Source organism: Sycon ciliatum, chromosome 2, assembly GCF_964019385.1.
Source record: "Sycon ciliatum chromosome 2, ocSycCili1.1, whole genome shotgun sequence".
Lineage (NCBI taxonomy): Eukaryota > Metazoa > Porifera > Calcarea > Leucosolenida > Sycettidae > Sycon > Sycon ciliatum.
The window spans coordinates 28,284,902-28,311,696 of NC_088644.1; the positions used below are offsets into that span (position 1 = coordinate 28,284,902).

The 26,795-nt window shown below is 46.7% G+C and overlaps 1 protein-coding gene and 1 non-coding gene across 2 annotated transcripts; both read left to right on the forward strand.

Moving 5' to 3' along the window:
* Positions 1-26,795, forward strand: LOC135809537 (serine/threonine-protein kinase MRCK beta-like). The gene is made up of 44 exons (XM_065322897.1): positions 1-510; positions 2,184-2,275; positions 2,950-3,033; positions 3,268-3,363; positions 3,879-4,322; positions 5,513-5,583; positions 6,656-6,756; positions 6,941-7,032; positions 7,361-7,437; positions 7,808-7,842; positions 8,151-8,302; positions 8,804-9,036; positions 9,473-9,540; positions 10,005-10,072; positions 10,535-10,606; positions 11,154-11,233; positions 11,460-11,601; positions 11,850-11,999; positions 12,280-12,410; positions 12,573-12,666; positions 13,069-13,217; positions 13,478-13,703; positions 14,282-14,509; positions 14,839-14,907; positions 15,229-15,328; positions 15,738-15,812; positions 16,145-16,343; positions 16,613-16,694; positions 17,570-17,798; positions 18,283-18,345; positions 18,576-18,653; positions 19,031-19,120; positions 19,509-19,636; positions 19,960-20,077; positions 20,326-20,523; positions 20,924-21,021; positions 21,422-21,503; positions 21,848-21,917; positions 22,427-22,459; positions 22,968-22,992; positions 23,611-23,670; positions 24,572-24,590; positions 25,154-25,177; positions 25,965-26,795. Exons 1-44 carry the CDS (start codon positions 306-308, stop codon positions 25,979-25,981), a joined length of 4,947 nt encoding a protein of 1,648 aa, XP_065178969.1. The 5' UTR covers positions 1-305; the 3' UTR covers positions 25,982-26,795.
* On the forward strand, positions 6,245-6,317 carry Trnav-cac (transfer RNA valine (anticodon CAC)). Its single transcript has one exon. It is a non-coding gene; the product is annotated as a tRNA-Val (tRNA).

The window sequence follows — 26,795 nt, forward strand, 5'->3', positions numbered from 1 at the left end:
CGCTAGGGCTTGGCTTGAGCTTGCCGGGTAAAGATTTTTGTTTCTGCCTGTTTTGGTTTTTGTTTGTGAGTCTGACTGACTTCGTTGTCTGTGGAACAATTTTCGACCATTTATCTGAGTCCTGAAATGCGCCACTTTGTGGCGTGGTGATAGCCAATTTTGTGTCGCTTCTTTCACCTGGCCCGCAGGTGTTGCGACGGCGACAGTTTGAAAGGAGAATGGCAGAATTATTTGCCATCACCACAAGCTGAGAACGTTGAAATATTTAGTAATTAGTGCTGTTAGTCAATCCTTGATCCACGGAGATGGCATCTCCATCTGATCGCGCTGCTGTCTCGGCGAAGCGGCGTACAACTCAGCTAGAAGGCCTGTATCTTGATGCAAAGCGCTGTAAACCTGAGGAGGCTCTCAGTGTTGATGGGCTGTTGGACGCATTATTGGTGCTTCATGATGAGTGTAGTGGTTCGACGCTGCGAAAAGACAAGAACATCGAGAATTTCGTGTCCAGAAGTAAGATCCTTGTGATAGCGCTTGTACAAGTAGTGGAGCATGTGAAATTGTGGTACATGCCTTGATGTTGGTGAAAAGCTATGTTTGAATTCCATTCTCGAGTATCTTGATCACAGTGTTCTGGAGTAAATTTTCATGAGAACTAAATATTTGACATACATGTATACAGTAGTTCAACTTCTCACTCACTCAATGCTTTGCACTGTCGTCGCGAGTAAAAAATACAACCAGCTTTTTAATGTGCGGTGTGTGTGTGTGTGTGTGTGTGTGTTTGTGTGTGGTGTAAGAAAGAAAGAGAGTAAGGTATACGTTGCAGCAGAAATAATTGGATTACAGCATGTAATCATGATAGGCTGTTCGTCAACAACACCACACCTTGCTCAAGAAGAATTGGATTTTGAATACTTCCTGTGACATACATGTATGTAGTGCAGCTTGGCGAGGTTAATTCTGTGCTTGCTTTGATCACCTTGGCAACTTGGTGTGTCTGTGTGCCTGCACATATTGCTTCCTACAAACTTGTAGTGATGAAAGCAAATCCTGTCCTTTGAGATATTGGGGTGTATGCTTTTCTTTGCCCTTGGCCGAAAATTATTTAGTCACACACTAGCCAAAAACGATTTAGTAGAGTGCCTTTGTAGGGTGAAGTCAATGCAAGGGGCATCATACATCAAGTACACCTGCCCACTGCCTGCAGGTGCGCAACCATGTCAGTCATGTAGACGTAGAATGGCGTGAATGAAGCGCGAGCTCGAACATTCTGAAGTGTGAAGACGTATTGGGCCTTATCGTGTGCGACATACCTTTGGTAGTCGCGTCGCGTCTCGGCACAAATGCACGGATGCACCCACCGACCGTGTAGTTAGCGCATGCAATGCTGGATGCTGATCACCACCACCATGCACCACCACCACTACCACGTAGCCTGACCTGCTCCATGCAGCTTTTGACACTTCCACTTCCACATGCCCATCGCTGAAGCGATGATAGCGAACACGCTATGTTAGACATAGCAACTTGTGCTGGGATTACACCATTCAACAGCTTGCAAGGCTGGTGAACTGACCGGCACTAATTTTATCCTGGTCTACACCACACAGCCGATTGAAGTGGTTTTTCTGGCCAGTGAATCCCTATTTTTCATTTTTTTCTTCATTTTTTCATTCCTTCATTTTAGACACACACATACTCCACACCACATACTAGTACTCTGGCATGCACTGGCTGTTGGTTGCCACCCAGGAGAATGACAGAAGAGTTAGGAGAAGGAGAAGAAAGACAACACGCACACACACACACACACACACACACACACACGCACACACACACACACGCAAGGTATGCCTGGATCTGTCCAACCATACAGTTTGGAATAACCTTACAGTTTGACACTGCCTGTGCACATTTCAACAGTGCACATATGGGTATATGCAGGATCTTCGTCATATGTATAAATTTCTAAACTTCACGAAATTGCATGGCGGAGTAGAACAACGATCATACGGTATAAGAACCTGATTGTACTAGAGTCGAGTATGACCCTATGCCAGCTAACTTTCTTCTGTGGAGCTAACCGCGTCTAAATGCATCATATTAATTTTGTCCGTTCTATGCGTTCGTATGTAATATGTATGCGCCTATGTCACTTGTGTCGTCTATGATTTGTGCTCCAGCATCAGAATGTGTCACCAAGGTGAAGAACTTACGAATGCGCAAAGAGGATTTCGAGACTCTGCGTGTGATTGGCAAGGGTGCTTTTGGCCAGGTCAGTTCTTTTAGAATGACAAATGCAGGCGTGTATGTAGTAGGGTGCTGTAAATGGCAGGTTTGTAAGTGCTACCTGCATACCAGGGTGTGCACTCAACCGGTTGGGAGTGCTACAGTGTACAGTGCTCTCCATAGATACTGATAGGATCTTGATATATTGCAAACCAGTGAATGACAGGCCAGCCCAGGCGATCTAGTAATTGTTCAGTAGTTTTGTTTACCCACTTTGTTATGATTCCATTGAGATTTGTTGTTATTATTAAATTTTTGATAAACTCGGAAATTTTTGATAGGGCGATATTGCACCACTGCTTTATGTTCCTGTTTCATTAACCAGGTGTGTTGATATGCTTGCACTTTCGTTTTGCGCGATGTATGCTGAAAGATCATTATTTTGAAAGTAACGCAGGAAGGTGCACGGCACACCGACTGCTGTTTTTTGTTGTTGTTGAATGTTTTGCATGCTCGTGCTCTAATAATCTCTTCCATGTTGCTGCTGCTGCTGTTGTTTTTGTTGTTGTTGCTGCTGCTGCTGCTGCTGCTGCTGCTGCTGCTGCTGCTGCTGCTGCCGCTGCTGCTGCTGCTGCTGCTGCTGCTGCTGCTGTTGTTGTTGTTGTTGTTGTTGTTGTTGTTGTTGTTGTTGTTGTGAACACACACACATACATACTGTAGGTGCAACTTGTCCGACTCAAAGAGACAAGCAATATTTATGCGATGAAGATCCTTAATAAGTGGGACATGTTGAAACGGCAAGAGGTAAGGGCCTTGCGGCGTGGAAACAACTGTTACTTAGAGCTTCACAGAAGGGCTCGCCATCTGTCTGAAAATAAATATGGAAATTGATTCCTGTTCATTTGCATGTGTAAGCTGACGTAATGCACTATGACTGGCCTGTGTTCCATTGTTCGAATTTCTTCAGTGTTCTTACCCCCCCCCCCCCCCTCCAGCGATTGAAAACCTATTTTATCTGTTCACTTCTTGTGTTTGTAGACGGCATGCTTTCGTGAAGAGCGTGATGTTCTCGTATATGGTGACTCGCGCTGGCTGACGCAGCTGCATTTTGCCTTTCAAGATGTCAACTATTTGGTGAGTTGATTACTCGAGTTATTCAAGATGTATTATGCACAGCGTGCATTATTGTTCCTGTTTATATATAATAGCAGGAAATACATAGCAGACTCAGCGGAGGACGTTCAGGTTGGTTGTAACTCTGAGTTTCATGCCGCTAGGCAATCATCAGACAACTGAAATAGCAGGAAATATGTATTAGTACTAGTGGAAGCTTGCAACTATGACGTACCCATGGCTCCATGCCTTGGAAGGGAGGTAGGGGTGTACCAACACCTGAGTATTCTGTGCTAGATACTCATGTTGAGATTGGAGGAAGTATGAGGCTGAGAGAGGGTGCGTATGCAACCAAATCACCTCACCCCGCCCTTGGACTTGTGTGTGCTGCCTGTATGTGGTAGTTTCAGTCTGTGGAGTTATTTACGGTTGTAATTTTACAGTTGGTTGAATGTGGTTGCCACAGTGCTGCATTAATTACATTGTGTCTGTTCTTCTGCTGCTGGTGGTGCTGTGCGGTGTCTGTTGATGTTCAGTATTTGGTCATGGAGTATTACATTGGCGGTGACCTGCTAACCTTGCTTAGTCGCTTCGATGACCGTCTGGACGAGCAGATGGCCAAGTTCTACTTTGCTGAAATGATCCTGGCAATAAACTGTGTTCACGAGCTGGGTTATCTGCATCGAGATATCAAGCCGGACAACCTGCTGCTGGATCGACACGGCCATCTGCATTTGGCCGACTTTGGATCGTGCCTGCGACTGGACGAGAACGGCATGGTCAGCTCGCCGGTGGCCGTCGGCACACCTGACTACATATCGCCGGAGATCCTCCGCGCCATGGAGGACGGCAAGGGGAACTACGGTGTGGAGTGTGACTGGTGGTCGTTTGGCATTGTCGCGTATGAAGTGCTCATCGGTGAGACGCCATTCTATGCCGAGTCACTTGTTGAGACCTATGGCAAGATCATGAACTACAAGGTAGGTTGCCGCCGATACTTGTACTTAGGGAACCCAAAATAGATGTTTATTGTTTAACTATCAGATTTCGGAAATGTGATGGGAATCGGGTTTGAGAGTCAAACCTGTAGTACGACTGAAAAAAGGCCACGAAGTTGTAAGTTATTTTGACTCACCGGATGCCACGCGTGTACATGCTTCGACCAGTTGGTGGCACGTGCATGCAATGATGCAAGCCAGCGAGCCAATGTGCAACTCTTCCACTGAGTGCATTCGATTTGCCCGAGAATCGATTTTGAATCCATTCATGAATCGTCCCTGACTGTTCTCATCACCCGATGTGAATAGGATGAATCGATTACGAACCGATTCCAGGGCTCATGACATAACATCGAACGACGAGATTCCGTTTATGAATTGATTCATGGCGGTAATCGAACACACCCACTGTTTCCCCATGTGCTACGCCACACTCACTTGGCCTTGGCCTAGTATAGTCCTCATCAAGACGTTATGGCAGGCGTAGCTCTCCAATACAGTATACTACTTTTTAGTTTGTGGGAGAGCTACAGCTGCATACCGGTCTCTTCGCTCTAAGCTGGATACAATCATTCCGTCCTGGTTGAACAAGATCCCAAAGCAAGCAGACCAAACTGTTTGTGGGTGCGCTTCGGATATTTGGCAAAAGTAGGCCCAACTGTGATGCTCTGCTCGTTTCCTTTTTTTTGACATGTTTTGAATGTTTGAGCCGATCACGACTGTGGTTTGAGTGAGCATTTCACGGGAGTTTTTCGCCTGCTTCTTTGCCCTTCTGACGAAGCTTAGGCCTCGGTCACACTACGGCAAGTTTGATGCTGGACGCAGCGTCAAACCCCAGCACTTGACGCTGACGTGCAGTCACACATTTTTGCTTTTGCCGTCGTTGCCTGACACACTTCACAAAACCACTCTGTGGCGAACCAAATCGCTACGATAGAGTACGGTGCGTACGCTATTTTTCAAAAGACACTGTTCTTCATGCAAGTGCATGCACCAGCAGCGTCAATGCAGCCGCCCGTCTGACGCTCAAAGTTCCGGCGTTTTCGTCAGTTGCCATGGAAAACTCATGATTCTGACGCTGACGCAGCATTTCTGACAAAGTGTGACCGAGTCCTTTAATAGGCAGTTTTCTTTTTGACTGGACATTTGTTACTCCCCGTATTCTTCTCCAGACTCAATTTGCGTTTCCTGAGGATGTTGGCACGGACGAAGCTTCGGAAACAGTGCGTAATCTTATCCACAGGTGAGTTGAGTGCTTTGTCCATGTACAGTCAACTTCGCTAATAACGACTGCGGATATAACGACAGAATTTCCATGCCCAGAGTAAAGTCCCATCTAATTGTAATACGTATAATGAGACTTCGGGTATAAGGACACTTCGCGAATAAGGAGACTTTTCTGATGCTCCGCCGAGTGTCGTTACACGCACAGTTGACTGTAGCCTACTGCACACAAGCACACCTTGGCCCTCTCTCTCTCTCTCTCTCTCTCTCTCTCTCTCTCTCTCTCTCTCTCTCTCTCTCTCTCTCTCTCTCTCTCTCTCTCTCTCTCTCTCTCTGCTTTTCACAAACACTGGCCAGGCGAAGCCTCTGAGTGCATTGCTGCTGCCTGAAGTGTTTTGTTTGTACATGTCATGATGTACTTGATTTTCTAGTTTCTGGACTATTCAAGCAAACTGTATCACCTGCATGCTGGTAGTTATTGTCCCTAGTAGTGAAGGAGTCCACTAGCATACCGGTACATGCATGCGCTGCATTCAACAAACATCATTGTATTGTGACAGGCGCATCTTTCCTGATGATTTGATCATGTCAACCCACCGCCATTACCAATACCAGATTACTCAGCCCTACAAGCAGGTGTTCGCACTTATGCTGCTGACAGCTTCAGTTGAGTGTCTGATGTTTCCGTAGTGTAGCGGTTATCACGTGTGCTTCACACGCACAAGGTCCCCGGTTCGATCCCGGGCGGGAACATGATCTATCTTTTTTTTCTTTTTTCTCTCTGACCCTGGAGTCTACGGAAGTCAGCAACCCAAATCAAGCTTGTGTTTTGTTTTTGTGTTCCTTTTTTCTTTTTTTCTTTTTTTAAATGGTGTTTTTGGTGTGGCGAGGATACTTCACTGTGTGTGTGTGTGTGGGGGGGGGGGGGGGGGGGGGGAATAGTTATTAATTACCACTTCTGTTTATACCGTAATTACTTCCGTGTGATCTTTTGTCGGGACTTGTGTTCTCTTGGCAACTCTCTTCATGTTAAGTGTCTTGTTTAGTTTGACTGACACCGTGTCTATTATTGTGCTGGTGTGATTCTCTAGGCTTATCTGTGATAAGAAGGAGCGACTTGGTAACTCTGGTGTAAAGGACTTCAAAGCGCATCCGTTCTTTGAAGGCGTTGACTGGGACAAGATCCATCTCAGTGAGTATCAGTTGCTGGGAGATTTGTTGTTTGAAATCTTTATTCTCACGATGGCCTGTGGCCAATAAGAGATGCTTCTTGTTGTTGCTGTTGTTGTTCTGCAAAGGTTCTGTTTTCTGTGGGTGGGTGGGCTAGAGATACCCTTTCTTCTCACCCAGCTTCTGTTTTCTTTGTGTAACTAAAGGCCGGCCGCCATACGTTCCAGAAGTCGAGGACGATGCCGATACATCACACTTTGACGAAATAGAAGTCAGTGACGGTCTGGAAGCTCTGGATGTAAGTAGCGTGTGTTCGTCTGATCCCTGTGTTGTTGCTACTGGAAGGCTGCTAGTTGACCATGGGTTTCTCTACAGTGCCTTTCAAAGTAACCGACGTCCATTGATACCGTAAAAGGCAGTTGCATCCTTTCTTGCTGCATGACCGATGCAATTCTTCTGACTTTTTAGGGTTGAAATGGTCAAAGGCAGGGGGGGGGGGGGGGGCTTGAGTTAGATTTTCAGCCTGACTTGGTGAAGAGACACGGAAGTAGAGGGAAAATTGAGTATTATCAAGAAAAATCGTGTAGTCTTTATCTGATCACAGCATTGTTTCACCTCTGTTGTAGGCACAGCCTAACAAGACTGTTGCTGCTTTCACCGGCCATCACTTACCGTTCGTTGGATTCACCTACATACAGAACTCGTAAGTCTGGATTTTGTCACCTTTTAAAAGTTTTTATGACACAAGTTTGTGCATAACGTGCGAATGCTGTGTAGCTCTCTAACAGTGTGTTTCTAATGCGGGTTTGAGGCTAAATACAGTGAAATCTGTCACACGTGACCACTGCTGTAAGAAACATCCTGTCTTTAGAGGCATATCCTCTGCAACACAAGACCACGCTTCAACTTACGTTTGAGCCTGTCTACAGAGGCCAAGTTTCTTTGTGTACTGTGTTCTGATCGCTGTAAATATCAGATTTTTCTTGTTAGTTTCTGGTGGATAGTTCAAGCAACTTCAGGGAAGCTGCTGAGAACTTTTGCTGCACTGGTGTGGATGTGTTTTATCCATACAGGCGACTCAGTGACAAGCATGTCAGCCCTCTCAATGGTAAGAGATCCATGTGGACTCGATTAGACTCCCTTCTCTTGTCTTGTCTTTATCTCTTCCATGTGCTTCTGTCTCTGTAAATTTAGATCGTTGTTATAAGGATGGCAGGACGCATACTACGTTACGGCTTCATGGCAACCACTGAATGTTGTTCTCTCTCTCTCTCTCTCTCTCTCTCTCTCTCTCTCTCTCTCTCTCTCTCTCTCTCTCTCTCTCTCTCTCTCTCTCTCTCTCTCTCTCTCTCTCTCTCTCTCTCTCTTGCTTTTTTGTCTGTTTCTTGTTTGTTTTTGTTTTTCTTTATTCTCCAGATGGTGCTAGCGATGGTCAGGTTGAAGTTGCAGCTCCTGTTGAGACTGCCGAGCGAGGGATGATCGACCGCAGTGCTGAGATCGATGCACTACATAAGGAAATCCAGGACCTGCAGGCTCAGGTTGAGGAAGCCAACAGAGAAATGGAGGAGGTAAGAAAATCACTTCCTTTCTTTCCTGAGCAATATTCTGTCTACAGTTTGTTCTTTCAATGCCTGTCGAGTGATATTCTGGTTGTGTAGTATTTTTGGCGGATGCAACCAGCCACTGGATCCGAATTACCCCTGTTGATTGCGCTGACTGCTTTGTGAACTGTATCCTACCCCGGACGTCAACGGTAGTCTATCTCCAGTGACAGCTAAACAATACTGGACACCTGCATATGGGGCTGTGCTGTCTTTAACTTTGTTAGAAACCGTCCGTAAATGCCAATACATGTTTTTAAACAAATTTTGCTATTTGCCCTTATAGTTCTCAAGGATATGCTACACACCTGCAGATGCCAGGTCATGTATCACATTCACTGCAGCTTGCATTGAAGTGTGCGTTAAAAGACCAGTGCCAGTTACCGGTATCTGTGCATCGTAATGTAGCTTTGATGTTTACTGTATACATGTGTGACTGTAACTGCTATTCTGCTGGCTGTTTTGCAGGCCGAGCGACTAAACGAACAACGGCAGTTGGAGCAACGCGAGTACGCTGATGACACCGACCATCGGATCACTGTAGCTGAACAGACTGTAAAGAAGCTCAGTCAGGAATCGGAGCGTCTTCAGTCAGAGCTGCGGGAGAGCCAGGACTCCGTCTCCTCGTTACGCACTGAACTGAAAGAAAACCAGCAGCAGCGGCGTGCGCTGAGTGTGGAGCTCAATGAGATCAGTGACCGGTGAGCGGAAGAACTCTGTGTGTGCGCGCGTGTGTGTGTGTGGCAGGTGTGCTTGCGTGTGCGCCTGTGTGGGTGGGTGTGTACACCTGCTCGCTTGCATCTGTGACGGCTTGAATGTGTACATGAATATCACACTGTGGTAGCGTGTAGGTCTATATGTCTGCTTGAACAGCCATGCATTTTGAGTGGATTGTTGTGAGCCTTTCTTCTTTGCAATGGTGCTCCACCCAAAGTCATTTGCAGTGCAATAGGTTTCTTCATCCTCAGCAGCTCTCTGAGGATGCGTGAGTCCTTCATAGTTGTATTTTACATTTTTACTCCTTGGGTTGAAGGGAACTACAGTTGCGCTGTCCGCTTTTTCTTTCTTTTTTCTTTCCAGCATGTTGTTGTCCTGTGGTGGGTTTGAATTCTTTATGCTGTGTCCTTCCCTGTGTAGGTTGAACCAGGTCAAATCGCAGAAAACCAAGCTGAGTAGAATCATCCACGAGCGTGAAGAAGACCTAGGTACGTTGCGAGTGATCACCTTGTTCTGTCTGGTACTGCACACAAGCAGCTACAATCTGTAGGCTCCTTTTGCTCTGCACCATGTATCGAACTAGGTGTAGATGTGTCGTGTACAGCCCTGTGTGTTGCTGCATCCATTCTTGAAATCATGGTATAAAGTAAATTTAAGTTCGCACGTCCGCATTACATCCGACTATACAATTGCGTTGAGAAACACCACCAGCTTAAGAAGTTTCGCTCGTGCCAAGCCACCACCATGCCTGTAATACCAGGGTGGCAGATGCAGCGCCTAACGGCGAGGGTGAGGTGGTAACTCTCACAACCAATGCCCCAATGTGCTTTCCATTGTTTGGGCATGTCAAGAATTGCACATGCTAGTCTCTCTTTCTTTCTTTCTGCTAATTTGTTGTTGCTATGATGGCTGCTGTCTTCCTGTGCGCACCACGACCCGGTTTGTCCTGCAGAAAAGCTTGCGTCGAAGCTGGACAATGTGAAGGCAGACAAGAGTGCGCTGGATAAGAAGCGAAGAGAAGTAAGTTACTGGTACCACTGTGAACTCCACTTCCACTTTGCAGCATTGGGTTGACTGTGTGTTTGCTCCGTAACGCAGATGTTTGTAGGTCACTAGTTTCATGTAGTATGGTAAAGAAGGTTTGCAGTTTTGGACATTTATCTACAGTCAGACCTCGCTTAACCGCACACATCCGTTTTCCACAAAACTATCCGGATAGGCGAGGGAACCGGATAATCGAACACACATACTGTATGTATGCGTGGCATATGCTGTAAATCGGTAACCAACGATTTTCTTCCGGATGGTGAGGGATCCGGATAAAAGAGGACCGGATAAGCGAGGTCTGACTGTATTACACTTCGAAGTAATTATTGTTTTACTTTTGTCTTGGTTAGGTGAAATATTCTGCTCCATGTGTACAGTTCTTTGAATTGTCATGTTCACTGATGTACAAATTGTGCTTCTGCTGATCTTATGCAGCTTGTCACCGAGCTTGAGGAGGCGGAAGCCAACCTTGCCAAGGAGAAGAACGCTCGAGCTAAGGCGGAACAGGTATGCCTGGCTGTTTCGCTCCCCGGAATCCTCTGCCGCGTTGCTGGTGCTTCAACATGACCTTGTGTTCTTTGCTTATACACGCATACCTCGGTTAGCCGGACACCGAAGTTACGGGCACTTCGATCTACTGGGCACCCTTTGGGCAAGTTTCAGGGGAAGTATTATTACTCTCTTGTCACTTTTTGTGGAAATAGTGACACCATATGCGGTATCTATGGCCTTTCCCCATCAAAATGTATGTGATTCGGAGTTACGGATGAATGAGGTATGAATGTATGTTAGACCGAAGGTTGATTGCTCTAAACAAGTATTGTGGGGAAGTAAATGTAACGTTTGGTAATGGAAAAATGAGGAAGGACACATGGGTTACGAGTTGTGAGCAACTGTCCACTACTGTTGCATTTTACTATTGGCTCAGTACCTGAGTTCGGTTGTTCTAGTGGATTTGTTTATTACGATGACTTCCATCTGTCTGCAGTGGATTGTTTTATTGAGGTGTGTGTGTATGTGTGTATGCGTGCATTGCTTGTGTGTATCTCTGTAGTCTCTGCAGGCTCTGCTGAACAAAGAGATCAAAGCCGCCAAGTCTACCAACTCGGAGAAGACAGAGAATGAGCTTGCTCGGTGAGTCTCGCCATGCCTTCATTTGTCATGCACGAACTGCAGGCGATTGCTTTCGAATGCAGCAGACCTATTTCTAGCTACACCACTCCCCAGTATGCAGCGTATGCGTTCCAGGGAGGGAGTGTACACTGTAAGTTGTTGCTGCTGTTGCAACAGTCCTTTACTAGTAGTTGTGGTGAGTACGAACACTGCACTCCGATCCTCTCCACTGGCTTGTTTTCTTTAGGGTGCGCTCAGACCTGGATAAGTCTCGATCTGATTATGAGGAGGCGCTTGAGGAGCTTCGATCAAAGCATGGCAGCGAAGCATCTAAGCAGCGCGAAGAGATTGTACGCTTGGAAGAAGTCAACCGTGACCTTACGCAGGAGGTGAGATTTGCTTTCATCAGCCATTGCGTTGAGGTTGCGGTGTTGTCGAGTTAATTGGCTTGTCTGTTTGCTGTTTGTGAAGAGGATGGAGCTCATTGCCTCTCTTTAGTTTTGCACTCCGATCTGTGGAGGGTGGAATACTTCGAATGTTTCTTTTGTGTTCTAAGTGATATTTATATGCAACTACTCCACCACGTGCTGTGGAAGATGTGTTTGAATGTGCTGTTCTGTTACTCGTGTTTGTGAAGGCTGCTGAGCTTCAGAACAAGATGTTGCAGGCGCAAAAGGAGGCACAGATTGAGCTTGATGAGAAGCTCGCCGTCGTCTCCAGCAAGCTGGAGGGTGAGAAGACCACGTTACTGCAGGACAATGACGAGCTGAAAGGAGAGATGGAGAAGGTCAGTCAAGTGAATACTATCATCCAAATCATCAGAACATAGTCAACCGCTGCTGCGTGCATGAAAATTATTTTGTGGCTAAGTTCTGAAATATTCCCACTCTTGTGTAGTCTTAATGGCGGACACGCTGTGATCTATCTCATTTGTTGACGGCTTTCAGAATTGTGTCTGTCTGTACTCTTTCTCCGAGGTGCTGTATGTCTTGTCTTTGCCGAATTATTTGCTGCTGTGTTGAAGGTGTTGTGTTCTTCTTGTTGTGTTCTTGTTGGTGCTTCCTCAGCTCACGCAATCCCTGGAGCGCAGCATTGCCTATCAGCAGCAGCTGGAGAAGGAGCGTGATGAAGCTGAGCAGAAGAAGGAGCAGGATTCCGTGTCTCACTGGGAGACACAGATATCCGAGATCGTCCAGTGGTGAGTGATGAGAATCCCCGGGACGCAAACACGCTGGCGCTCCTCAGCAGGCATACATGTGTATCCCATATGTTCATTCCGAATGATGCCAGAAACTGATAATCTCTTCCTTGCTGTCACAGTGTGGAACTTGACTTTCATGTGTTTTGTTCTTGTTCCTAGGGTGAATGATGAGCGTGATGCACGGGGCTATCTTCAAGCTTTGGCGCGCAAGATGACCGAGGAGTTAGATTCTGTCAAGCAGGCCAACAGCTCGGTAAGGAAGAGGAAACAACAATAGTACATGGCAGTGTGGATTGCTAAGCAGTTGCCCTTTGTCATGGCGTGGTTTTACTGGGCTGCGCTGCGCGTCTGAACATGTTGCCGCCTGTCTTTTTTGAAGTGCTTGCAAAGAATTTTATGAGTGAGCCTCCCACAACCTCTTCGCAGTGCCTTCTCCTGAGTAGGCGTTGGCTGGCATGAGTCTCTCCTGATATGCCGTACTTCCATCATCAGTCAGAGCACATTTATGAAGATAAAGAAGTGCACACTTACATGTATGTTCCTAGAGTTTTGCTTTTGTTTTGATCGCGTGCATTGTCTGTGGGGCATGGGTCTTTTCTGTGACTCTTTACGAGTGTGTGGCTTTTTATGGTGTGTGTGTTGCGTGTCTGGCTAGGCACGAGACTGGCAGATGCGCAAGTCAGTGCGTCAGAACAAGCAGGAAATCCTCACGCTCCAGGCCAGTTTGCAGACTGAAGTGGCGGCCAAGGAGCAATTGGACGCCGAAGTCACCAAGCTCAAGTCGCACCTGGAGGCTTACGAGCAGTACGTGGCCCAGTGGTTCCCTGTTTGTTTTAGTCGGTAACGTTATGACCTCTTCTATAGAGATTCAAGTCATGGAAAACGGTATCAAGGACTGAACAGTGGTGCTTGTTTCCATGGTGATCTGTTGTCTTCAGGGTTTGGGCTACCAGTGGTCATATAATTATGACTCATATTGCACTTGCCCTTTAGTTGAAGAGCATTTGTGAGATGCTCACTTTGCTCCCTCGCTCTTTTTCTGTTTCGCTCACCGTCTTGCATAGGAAACTTGCTGCAGCGGATGCCAACACCAAGGAACTGCTGACTGAGAATGAGCGAATGGCTGCCACGATGGAGGCGATAAAGCAGCAGAACTCTGTCTCTGGCCACACGCACAGCACGATTGCAGAGGGCAACCGCCGTACGTCGTATCCAAGTGATGCTGGCTTCCCACACGTGGAGAATATCACGTACTCTGAGATGAACGCAGACCAAGCTGCCATCAGTGTGGTAAGGTTGTTTATTGTAGTTATTGTACTTCAAGTAACTACAGCGAAACTTCAGAGCATGTCGTGTTCTTTTCCAGTCTTGTGAAGTCTCGGATGTAGATTGCCTCGGATGAAAGTATTGTTTTTAGGTTGCCTTGAGGCATGTGATAGTGAAGTTTGACTGCTGTATGAAAGTGCGCTGAAAACTCCAGTCTTTGTCATTCTCTTCGATTGACAATTGCGCCGGTACATGTGGCTGTGGTTGCCATATCCCTCCTGTGTATTTTTAAAATAGGATGTACCTGTGGCATTGCAACTTGAAAGATTTCTAAAATTCTTAGCCCGTTCTAGCAATGCTGCATGGTGTATGTTCTTGGCATTGCTACATTGCAGTGGCTGAGCAACATCACCCCATAGGTGCTGATTACCTACAGCCATAGCCTAGCACTGACGGTGATTATGGCTGTTCAGTGTTCACCTGTGCTGCTGCTTCGGCACCTTGTGTTTTAGTTTAGCTGAAGTGCATTGCAGCTGTAGTGCGTTGTCCTTCTCCTCATCACTATGTCACTATGTCACTGTCACTGTCACTGCCATTCTCAGAACACGCCTTCCACCAGCTCCACTGCCTCTGCTGGCAAATCAGTGGCCCGAGTCAGTTCAGATGCACATTCCACGTCATCGACATCGACCACGCCGAGCACTAGCCGTGCGCCCAATCCATCGCCATCGCGAGAGCCAAGCACTCACTCAACCAACAGTTCTTCATCCGACGTGTCTGCGCCGGTGCACGCGCCTCTCCGTGGCCATGTCAAGACCCTGGCTGCTGAGGTGGGTTGACCAGCCGTTCATGTGAACATGGGCAGGTGGTGCCGGAGATGGTGTGGTCATTTTGTGCCGTGTCATCGAGTTGTGCACACACATCTTTACACACTCACACCCTAGATGCCATTTTGTCATTGTCACCTCCACTGAGTCACCTTGATGTGAAATCACTCGCTGCAGTGCGTTTCCTCTTTCACACAGTATGCTGCTGCTGAGTGTGCTGATGTGGTTTGATCACCAACAATGAAAACGAGTGAAGCTCATGGCTTCTATTAGCAGCTGTATGCTTGTGTAGTGAATTCTCTCCCTTGTTGTGCTGTGTGTATGTTATGCAGTTCTCCAATCACGAGTCCAGAAGTAACTCTGTTTCGTCCCATGACAGACCCCGAACGAATAAGGACAAGGTTAGTCTCTCATTTGTTATACACACACACATACACACACACACACACACACACACACACACACACGCACACACACACACACATACACACACATGCTTGCTTCCAAGTTCCATGTGCTGCTTTGTAACTGTGCGTTCCTATTTTCATCACCCATCTGTGCGTTTCACATGGATGCTTTTGGAATGGACTTGAAGACTTGCTTTGGTTTTGCTTGCATTAGCTGGCTATCTACCTCCATACGTTTTGTGCTGTGTTGGTGCATGCGGCCTACTGAGCTCTTTATCCCATTGCCCGGCATTATCCTGTGCTGCATTTGAACAGAACCATCGCTTCACGGTCAAGACGTTCTCTGTGCCCACAAAGTGTCAACATTGCACATCGGTTATGATTGGTTTGGTTCGCCAAGGCATGGTCTGTGACTGTAAGTCTTGGTTGTGGCGTTTAGAACGAAACGATTTCATTTGCATTGTTCTAAGCATGCACGCACCCGTAAGGTCTTGTTTTTGTGTTTGTTTTAATTGATACCCTTACTGCATTTGGGAATGCAACAGTTGGACAGTGGCTGACCATAGTCAGCTCCATATCAACTGGCGATGTCTGGCTAATATTTGTCATAGTGACTTACCGGACCAGAATGTCATTGTATTGGTGACTTTGTATTGGTGACTTGGGATTGCTTACGTTTTGTTCCGCCAATAGGTTGCATTCTCTGCTGTCCCCGTATATACGTCATGGCTATCTGCTTTGAGATACATGACCTTGTGCCACGTATGTCGAGTACCACCCTAGAATCGTGTGCGTTGTATGATGATGTGTGTGACCTTGTGCAGCTTGCAAGTTCTCTGTGCACACTCACTGCGCACAGCAGGTGGAGCTGGAGTGTCCCGTGTCGCAGGAGCTACTCAGTGAGTGTCGTTGTGTCAGCCTCGGTTTGGGGCGATCACTATCGTCTGTTAGCACGTTTGACCTTGTGGTTGACTTGTATTATGCTGTGAGATGCTCATGCCTCCGCTTGAATACTGATGTATCGGTGGTATCTTATTAGTACCGGGCCCAGAATATACCTACAAAGGAACTACAGTGAATGACTAGCTACTGTGTGTGTTTGTACTGTGGAAGTAGTTATTCTACATGCTTATATTTATGGTGTCTGGGTATCTGAGCATCTGTTTCATGTATATTTGCCCTGGCACTGACTCCCAATCTCCCACCTGTACATTTATTCTACTTGTCCCAGTGAAAGCCCCACGAGGCATGGACCCGGAGCGGGGCATTGGAACGGTGTGTGAAGGCTGGGTCAAGGTGCCAAAGCCGGGTGGCGTCAAGCGTGGCTGGACGCGCCACTACGCCGTGGTGTGCGACCTGAAGGTGTTCCTGTACGAGTTTGCCACGGACCGCGCGTCTGGCACGAGTATCGCGCACGTGTTTGACATCAGGTGAGCAAGCCAATTGTACATATACGATGCAGCCCGTTGTGTTATCTCAGGCTACAATGGCCCCCAGGAGATTTCCTAAGATTTCCTTGGGCACTGCACTGTGGTACATGTACTGACAGTGCTGTAAGTGTGTGGGGCGAGCATTTCTCAATGCCGTGAGCAAGTGTAACCTTTGTATCAGTGTCAACACCGCCACTCCATGATTTGTTGATCAGTGATAAAACACTGATAACATCTGCAACCTATTTCCTTCCTGCTGTACTCTTCAGGGATCCAAACTTCTCAGTGTCTTCCGTTCAAGAGTCGGATGTGATCCATGCACCACCCCGCCTCATCCCTTCCATCTTCAAGGTTGGTGTTCTGCCTCAGTATGATTGTACTGTCATTGGTTTGCTATTGTTACTGCTGCTTTTGTTGCTGCTGTAGTTTATAAGGTTGTACTTGAGGTGATTGCTATTTAAGGGGTGGCGACTTTGAAGTTGGCTGCCTATGTTTGGGTGCATGTTCTGAGTATACGCATACGCTCACTGCACTATCTCTTAATTTGCTAAATCCTATATATAGGATTTTGGTCATATTTTTCAACTCAAAATGGGTGTGGCATGAGAATAGCAAGAAGTATGTGACCAATTTTTCCTTGCTAGGTCTTAGTAGATATCGAGAGTTGAATAAGATAATTTTTTCAAACACTAACATCTCAGGCTCATCTCCTTGCCCAATATTACTAAGGCCTGTGCCCTATTTTTCGAATCCTATATATAGGATTTGAGATTTTATTGGACCTTGTTTTATCCTTAAAACTGGTAGTTTCATGACGGCATGTGCGATATGTCGTCATGAAACCACCCCGTGCCACACCTGCAATGTTCTTCTGCACATTCACTGCTTCAGTCCTTTCCATGACAGCAGCTGAACAATTATGCTCAAATTTCCAATTATTGCTGAAAATGGGTATTCATCAGAAAGATTATCACCCTATGAATCTAAAATTCATGCCTCAAACATATTTACAACTTCCATGAAAACCATTATGTCGTTATTATTGGTCGTGATGACCAATAACAACGACATAAAAGGTACACATTTTCTAATCCTATATATAGGATTTTCGGCCAGCAAATTAAGAGATACTCATGCCCCCCGTGTGGCATGTTATCTCAGCCGTTGTGGATGCGACCTAGCAATCTGAGCGCTGTTGTATACTGGTCTTATCTGCTGCTGCGCAGATCTCTGTGACGGCCCACTCCACGTCGGATGGTACAGTCCTGGCACACGTGCTGGTGCTGACCGACACTGAAGGGACCAAGAAATACTGGCTGAACATCTTGCAAGAGCTAATGCGAGTGCTCAAGGCGCAGAAGTCGCTCGGCGGCCCGACGCGCTTCGGCTGCACGCAGCTGTACACGGCGCAGCAAGTCGACCACATGAGAGTTGTACACGCCGCTGACATCATCGGTATGTTTTTTCTTCTTCTTTTTTTCTTCTACAAAATCCACGTATCTCCGAACACTGAAGTGAATAAAGGAGTGTGGTGGTGGGGCCCATGGAGCTCAGCCGACCAGAGGTCTTGGGATATGCTGCAGCATCGGGCGTTAAAATGCCAGAGGACTTATTTGTGAAGGGCACCTATTTGAACCCGTCCATGCCAGTCATGTATGCAGTAAACTAGTCCATACTTGTGCTACAAGTAAACATGTACAAAGAGCAATGATACTGGGATATTTTCAGCGCAAGTGTGGGGCGTGACATGCCTGTGGGCTTTCCTGTAGACGGGAAGGCTGCTGTCTTGCAGCTATTCTGCAGGGCTTGCTTGCTTGTGCAGGTGCAAACACGCCTCTTCATTCTGGGATTGTAGATTGGCAGTTCAGTTGTGTCAGACTCTGCATCGAGCACTGTCAGTGTACATGTATGCACTTGTGTGTCTTCTTCCATGCTGCAGATCATAATCACATTGTTCTTGCAGTTGAGGAGGGCCTGTACTTAGTGGAAACTCCAGAAGCAAGTAAGTCTGTGATGGTGTTTGAATCTAAGCCAGGCAGAATGCATCTGGTACGTTATGTGCAATGGAGCTGAGTTGTGTGGATGCGAAGTGTTTCATTGCCAGGGGGTGTCTTGATTAAGTCTCTGGTACTTCATCTTGTGTATGTCTTCCTGCATCATGTCCCTCATTCCTTATCCTCTCCCTCTGTGGTATGCGGTTGTGTGTTTGTTTGTTTGTATTCTTGTGTGCAGCCATGATCCAGGTGGGAGAGAAGAGAGCCATAGCTGTGGAGGTGATGCATAAAGTCATGGTCATTGCCGCTATAACCGGTATGTTGTTGTTGCTGCTGCTGCTGTTTTATTCTTGTCTTGGTGCAGCATGCATAATCCTCTTGGCTGCTGGTCTCTGCTTGTAGTTAGCACGATGCTGGTGTATTTTCAACCACTAGCTGGACACACTGCAGTTGATGTGGAGACATGCTTCAGTACTCTGCTTGTCTGCTTGTTTGCTTGTGCGTGTCTGCTTGTGGGCATGGTGTATGGTTGTGCGTATGTGCATAGTTGTCCTGGTGTGTGTGTATACCGGTATAAAGAGAATTTTTTATACAAATGTTGTGATTGTATAGTGTCGTACTGTGTTGTTGACGTGTGTGTCTTATCATGTGGCTTGTGTTGTTTGTGTGGCTTGTGTTGTCTTGTGTTGCCAGGTCGTAACCATCACCTACGTCTCTATGGACTAGCAGCATTGGAGGGCGCTGACCCGGAGAATGCAGCAGTGAAGGTCGACGGCACTCGTGGTACGTGCTTGCTTCTCTTTGCTGCCGTCTTTCGTGTGCCCTGAGCCCGATGATGGGTTCAACGTGAAGTAGTGGTGATATTCCTAGTTTGAGCAATGCAATTGTTTCGGTGTGCATTTGCTTCTCTTGTTTTGTGGAAGCCCGGTGTACGTCAAGAAATGGTTTAGCCAGTTTGAGTACTGTAGAGCCTAATCCGTATAGTAATATGTTCCTAGTTGTGGACTGGGCTGCCTTCAATGTAACCAAGAATGAGCAAGAGACTACACCATCCTCAGGCCTGCGCTTGTGCATGGGGCTTTGGGTTTGGTATTCGATCTGAGAAAATGATTCCCAAAGATATGCCAACGATTTGCAAATAACTCCGTTGTTGTGCTGTTGGTGTTTGCAGGATGCGTACTGATGACGACTGGCTTTGTGACTGCCACGTCCACGGCATACGTTGCTGTTGCTGTCAAGCGCAAGATTCTTGTCTATGAAGTTGTTGCAGAGACGAAGACGAAAGCAACGAAAATCAAGGTAGGCAGTCGTTTGCTAGTAGACTACAACCCTCATCATTTTTCGCTGTCTTTTCAAAGTGATATGTACTCATGTGCGTGTGTGTGTGTGTGTGTTTGTGTGTTTGTGTGCATGGTGTGTGTGTGTATTTGTGTGTGTGCGTGCGTGCGCATGTGTGTGTATATGTGTGTGCGTGTGTGCGTGTGTGTGTGTGCGTGCGTGTGTGTGTGTGTATTTGCGCATGTGGGTGGGTGGGTGTGGGTGTTGTCCTTGCCGTGTGTTGCATTTTGAGTCTTAGCCGTTGATACCGCATGCTTTTGTGTTACTGTTTGTGGCATCTGCAGGAGATCAATGTTGCCTCCACCATTCACACTTTGACTGGATGCGACGGGCACTTGGCTGTAGGCTCGTCCAACGACTTCACTCTCTATTCCGTGACCGAAGGAGAAACGGCAGCCATCGGTGAGTTGTGTACTTCCTGAATTTGAATCATTGTCAAATGTTTTCACGACAGGGCTCGAGATTCCCGCAGCTGAAACATGAAGAATGTGTTGTAAATGTAAAATTTATTGTGTATTCAAGCTTTATCACTACAAAGTCAAAGTGAGCATGTCTGGCCATCTGCCAAGGCGTCCTTGTCATGAGAGCTCCGCATGCAGCTTGGCTGATTGCTATACTGTTGGCTTTGCCTGTTCTTTTCTGGTTTTCAGCTTTAATTGACCGTGAAGACCCCGGTTTGTCGTTTGTGATCGCTAACCCCGGCGCTCTGCAGTGCATTGCCTGCATCGAGTTGACGCCAGGTGCAGAGTACTTGCTCTGTTTCAACATGGTCGGTGTGTTTGTCAGCGGCAATGGCTGCCGATCACGCTCCTACGACCTGAACTGGCCATCCAGTCCACAGTCCATTGGTAAGTGTGGCTGATATCAGCCCCTGCTGCTGCTGCTGCTGCTGCTGCTGCTGCTGTCCCAGGCATTGTCGTATTAGCGTAGGATTGATTCAGGCTACTAGGTCTGGTGAAGTGAAACCTGTCTTGAGCTACTAGTACTATGTCATGTCATCATGTTCAGTGCTTCAGTACACCAGCTGTTGTACAGCGTGATAGGTCGGAGCATGGACTGGTGCTTGACAAGGCTGGTCTCTGAGACCAGTTTGTTCCTGAATGTATAGGTTGCGCAGCACATACTTACCGGGTTCAAATCTCCTCAGGTATCACTGTCATCATTGAAAGCTGTCATTCTTGTAAAGTGCATTGCGTTATGAACAGTGTGATATCGGTTACTGTTACTGTGGTGTTGTGTCACACACAGCATTCCAGTCACCACACCTGCTAGTGTGCACAGTCACGTCTGTAGAGGTGTATGACACGCGTACCGGTGATTGGATGCAGTCATCTCCACTCAAGCGTGTAAGTTGTGTGTGTGTGTGTGTGTGTGTGTGTGTGTGTGTCGAACATAGCTTGTTCGCTTTCATCGCTTCAGCGATGGGCAGGTGTGTGCGTGTGTGTGCGTGCGTGTGTGCGTGTGTGTGTGTGTGTGTGTGTGTGTGTGCGTGTGTGTGTGTGTGTGCGTGCGTGCGTGAATGGGCTTGTATTGAGGAGTTCTGTCCTGGTTGCTTTGTTGCCTTGATCCATGCCTGTTTGTTATTTTCCGAGGTTTCTGATACGATGATCTTGTGTTGCTGATATGTCTGTGTGTATGCGTATGTGTATGCGTGTGCATGTGTGTCTGTGGTCTGTGGCCTGTGTCTGCTCTGTGTATGTGTATGTGTCTGTGTATGCTTGAAATATGTACCCTATACTGGTGCAGTGCTCCGTGCTGAACAGATTTGGCTCTCTGATGTGGTGCCTGGGCATGGACCCACCTCGTATCCTGCACTTCCAAGAGGAGCGTAAGTTTTCACCTCGCGCTGATAATCGTGTGGAGCAGCATGTATGTGCTGGTGTACGCCGCGCTCGCTATGGCAGCTGGCATGATGTTTGTGTTGATGTCTGTCTATGCTAGTTCTGCCCATGCACGCATACACAGGAGAGCACGTACAGACAGACATGCCGGGATTGAGAACACCGATTATAGCTATGCCATTATCAATCTTAGCTGTCAAGATGCCACCCACTGAGGATGTGTTTGCCCCCCCCCCCCTGGTTTTGTTTGTGTGAGTCATATGTTTCCTTGCAGTAACTCCCATTTTGACATTGTGTATGTGTGTATGTGTGTGTTCATGTGTGAAATCAGGTGATGACATGGAAGTCAACTGGCCACCACCAAGGCATGTAACTCTGCTTTCGCAGAAGAAGCGCAAGATGTAAGTCCAACATTCCTCGCAGCAGGTGTGAGATACAAAGTGTGTGAATGTGAAGTATAATAACAAGTACTTCAAAGTGTTAGCCTATGGCCACTGTACAGGTGTGGACAGTCAAGTCACACCACACGTCTACACTGGGCTGATATTGCTTGGCGTGGGGCTGCTTGCGTGTGTGTAGTGCTAGTATGAGAAAAGACTGCCTCTTGTTTACACCCCTTGTGCAACTTAGCACCTGAACTGATGGTGGTAGGTCTCCTGTAGTCTAGAGAGGTGGGCATGCAATGATGTGTGCTTAGTCTCAATCTTGCTCTGTAGTGATCACTTCAATATCTTTGTGCTGTTTTGTGAGTTTTGACAGTGGAGTACAAGCACTGTAGTGTAGTGTTCAAGACACTCAGCTGTCACTCATAGTCATAGGTTGTGTTCTATGCTGGTGTTCAGTGCTGGTAGCAGTGCTGTTAGCCTAACTAAACATGTCTCTGTCTCTGTGTCTACCTGCTCACTTACAGTCAAGTGAAGTTCAATATCTCCACTGATGAGAGGTAAGGTGTGCACCTTTGCTTGTCTTGTGTGCTGCTGACATACTCCGCAGCATCAGTAGCAACAGCAGTAGGAGTGCTCGACTGAGTCTGGATAAATGAATCTGTGCATGAGAAATTGTCAAAGTAATGTTTGAAATGAGAGCAGAACATGCTGAGATGTGTTTGTTAGATAATAATCAATGTCCTGTTATTTTTTGCCGCGTCCAAACTTGTCTCCCTTTTCAGGCAAGCATTCTGTAGTACCAATGAGATCATTAATTTTACTGTGGTAGTTGTGTTGTAACTATTGCTATCTCTCTCTCTCTCTCTCTCTCTCTCTCTCTCTCTCTCTCTCTCTCTCTCTCTCTCTTCTCTCTCTCTCTCTCTCTCTCTCTCTCTCTCTCTCTCTCTCTCTCTCTCTCTCTCTCTCTCTCTCTCTCTCTCTCTCTCTCTCTCTCTCTCTCTCGCTCACTCTCCTCCTGTTGTGATACATGTACTTTCTGTTCTCTGTTCTGTTTGCTCTTCGCAGAGTGCCAACCTTGAGTACCCACATTGTAAGTTTGCTGTCATTGTGGTATTTCTTGTTGTTATTTGCAGCCTTTTCTGGCGCTGAATGCTGTATTGAAGTGTAGCTTGAGTTTGTATAGACCTTATTCGATAACGTGATTTTTGGACTCGCCTCCAGGGATTTGTCATAAGCTAGGGCACGCGTACGAGAAACGAGTGGCAAGAAAGGCCCAGTTCGTACAAAAGAGTAGTAAAATACCGGTATTTATCTGCTCCTATGTTCGCACACAGAGTCCACTGTGCACTGAGCGCAGATCTCTTGCCACTCCCTGGTTCCCGGGACCCCGGTTCACGTGATTGTGACGTTTATCGAATAAGGTCTATATCCATTGCCAACTAACCTAGTTGTGTGCTTTGCTGAGTTCAATTGACTATGTGTGGTAATTAGTAACTAGTAACTCATTATCTTGAAACTTGTGCTTATAAGTTATAAGCCACCACTCCTAGCCCATCATTTTAGTAAATTGGTCTTTGTAGACAATGATCATGTTCAAAATTCTTTTTTTTGAAGTTGGTCTTGTTGGTGCTGTACATCCATGTTGAAACTTGAAACCTGGTTTGATAGATCTGTTAACCACGCTTGTGCTTGTGCTTGTGTGTCTTAGGATGCTCCTGCGCATCGTGATCGCACTAACGCCGAAACCTGGCATGGCGAAGAAGAGGGGGTAAGATAGCACTGTTGGCATTGCACTGTCACATTGCACTGTAGCATTGCACTGTAGCATTGCACTGTAGCATTGCACTGTAGCATTGCACTGTAGCATTGCACTGTAGCATTGCACTGTAGCATTGCACTGTAGCATTGCACTGTAGCATTGCACTGTAACAGTATACTGTTCATGTGATGCGCTTGTTTATCACTGAAACTTTCTCGCAAGCAGTTCTATCGTGCAGTGCGTACTTTGCCACTGCTGCTGAATAAGATGTCCAGGTTCTTCTGTATTCATCGGGTCTACTACAAGTAATATATCCGTGTCTTTTCTGATGCTTACGATTGTACAGTGAAACTGGTACAGTCGTCCCTCTCTAATCCGGCACTTTATAATCCAGCACCCTCGATAAACCAGCACAATTTTCAGTAGCCAAAATGTCCTCTTCATGTACATTGCAGCAGTAAATCAGATTTGTTAATCCAGCACCCTCCCTAATCCAGCAGATTTTCGTGGCACAAATGGTGCCGGATTATAGAGGGACCACTGTATAACCTACATCCTACTTGTTTTTGATGTGGCACTGCATAGTAGCTGTACGCTATCCAAGGTCAAGTGACTCGTATAGCATATTGCAGCGTCTTCGAAAATAGTTGTGTACATGTATATTGCATGTATATTCCATAGTATGTTACTTCTTGATCCAGGGTACGTTTCACTGGCATGTTCCACTGCAATGTGTTGAGGAAGGTTATACCCAGACCAGGTGTATGTGTCTGACTAGGGTCTTAGTCAGAGCTGTAACACAGGCTGGGCTCTTCCACATTGTGTTGTTGTTGAGCCTGTGTTCACTTTGTGTTTCGTGTGCCTTTGTTGCCGTTGTCGCTGTCCTTCGTTAACCTTTCGGTGTGTCCAGGCGGCAGCGTTGACCTATGGTAAGTGCGTCTTTGGGCAACTTGCATGCTCGTGTGTCTTTGGGCAACTTGCATGCTCGTGTGGTGTGCATTGTCTGTTGCATGAAGCAGCGTCAGGCTAGTGTTAGTGCAGTGCTGTGGTTGCTGTACGCTGCCGGGTCTTCTATGTGTGAAGAATAGGATCTTCTAGGCTCAAACCTGTGTGCTGTAGTGCTGCTGCTGCTGTGCTGTGCTGTGGCTACTTCAGTACTCGTGTGCTAGTTGGTCACCGTAGTTGTAGCTTGTGCTTTCATGGCACGTGAATGAGATATCGCGTTGAAGCTGCATGTGACCCAGTGAATGCCATAACAACAATCCCCGCTCTAGCCTAGGCTTCAAGTTCAACTACATGATTGAATGTTTGATTCTTACTCTGTGATAGTCTTACATGCACTAGTGGCAGCCGGATGGATAGTTTTGCATTTTGATGTTTCGTTTCTGGGATACTCTTCGGGGAAAGGGGCTGGTCGTTCTGTTGTGCATGGAGTTGTGCATTCGGGCATATCATGTCGTTCTTTCCATGTTTTGGTTGTTGTCTTCATCAGGTATGGCTCGTGCTGACAATGAACGTGAGTGCTGTTAGAACTGTGTCCATGTTTTTGACTTTTTGTATATGTATATAATTATGTGTGTGTGTGTGTGGGGGGGGGGGGGGGGGGGGAGGGTGTTGCGTGCATGCATGCCCGCACCTACTTGACAGTGGACCTTCTTGCAGAATGAATGTTTTAAATGCTCGTATGCAACTGTGTGACAGCTGTGGGGGAGTACTAGTATGGCGAAGATGATTGGCTTCTGCAGCACAGAAAGATGTCTCTCTTGGTCACATTTATATCTACTGGTACATGTATATGGTATGTTGACCTTTTGTCACACAGTTTGTGCACTGACTGGGTAAAGAGCCGGACGGTGTACAGTGTATTTGTGTTTCCATACCGATTCTTACATGTAAAAGTAAAGTTTGCACGTCCGCGTTACCACCGGCTATACAATTGCGTTGAGAAACACAACCAGCTTAGGAAGTTTCGCATGTGCCAGGCCACCACCATGCCTGTGATACCAGGGTGGCAGATGCAGCGCCTAACGGCGAGGGTGAGGTGGTAAGTCTCACAACCAATGCCCGACAAGGGGGCTAACCTCGTTAGCTGCATCCATGTTACCCTCACTCCGAGTAGTGAGTACCCAGTTGACCGTGGGTTTTGGCGCAGTTCACTGCATGTAAAAGTGGTTCACGCATGCATCACCGCATTTGCTAGCACAGTACACGCTCCCTGCTCCCACATGTAGATTATTCAATATTCTTCTTCCCAAATTGGCTTGCATCAACCCAGTGTGTTCTTGTCTTGTTCTACACTGCAGTGAACACCAACCTGTAAGTGATGGACACGCTGAGTGGAAGTAGCGCCGCTGTTGCTTCCAATTATGTACACACATCTGGCCTGCTCTGCTGCACAACGACAAGCCCTGCTGTTGCAACTACTGATACTACTACTGAAGGTAATGGTGATGACATAGAATGTAATCTCAGACCAGGCATTGCAATACGGTTGCAGGCAGGCCATGAGCCCGTGTGTCCAGGACCGAGACTGGAACAATGACACTCGTATTCGTACTATTCTCCTACTTTCTCAACCCTTTCGGCCCTGCCCATTTCCCTTGTATATTGCTAATTATTACTTTCTTACCTTGCACCATCTGTGCCACTGCCTGTTATTTTTTTAGAGGGCAGCTGTGCATTTCTCGAATTTGGCTTTGTGAATAGTGCAATCACAGGTTCGCTAGCAGTATTTTCACTTTCCTCACCTTGGCAGTCGCATTGGAATGATGCCCAGTTTCAACTTCTAACCTCCCACCAACTGTCAAACTTTTTAATATTTTCACATTTTCAGTTCGTCACTTTTCATCGAACATCAAAGCTGCTAGTTTTTTTTTACATTTGCATTATGTTGTCAGTGTTTTTAAACTTGTTGTTGCCACTGGGATTTTTTCAAACTTCACACACATATGTAGATCTATTTTTAGTTGCTGTAAAGGTTGCCTTTTCATTTGTTTACTGTTGTCACTCTGACTACTTATCTATCTTGCCAACAACTACTGTGTACTCTATATACGTGTAGGCTGAACTAATGGTTGTTTTCATGCATCCCTCATGCACCTCTTGTGTCCGTGGCAAACTTACTCTCAGACTGA

What these genes read in the sequence shown, in the direction of transcription:
- LOC135809537 (XM_065322897.1), top strand. Translation starts at nt 306, where the DNA reads ATGGCATCTCCATCTGATCGCGCTGCTGTCTCGGCGAAGCGGCGTACA. An exon ending in TGGATAAGAAGCGAAGAGAA is followed by an intron (nt 10,073 to 10,534) that starts GTAAGTTACTGG and finishes GATCTTATGCAG; the next exon opens with CTTGTCACCGAGCTTGAGGA. An exon ending in ATATCCGAGATCGTCCAGTG is followed by an intron (nt 12,411 to 12,572) that starts GTGAGTGATGAG and finishes TCTTGTTCCTAG; the next exon opens with GGTGAATGATGAGCGTGATG.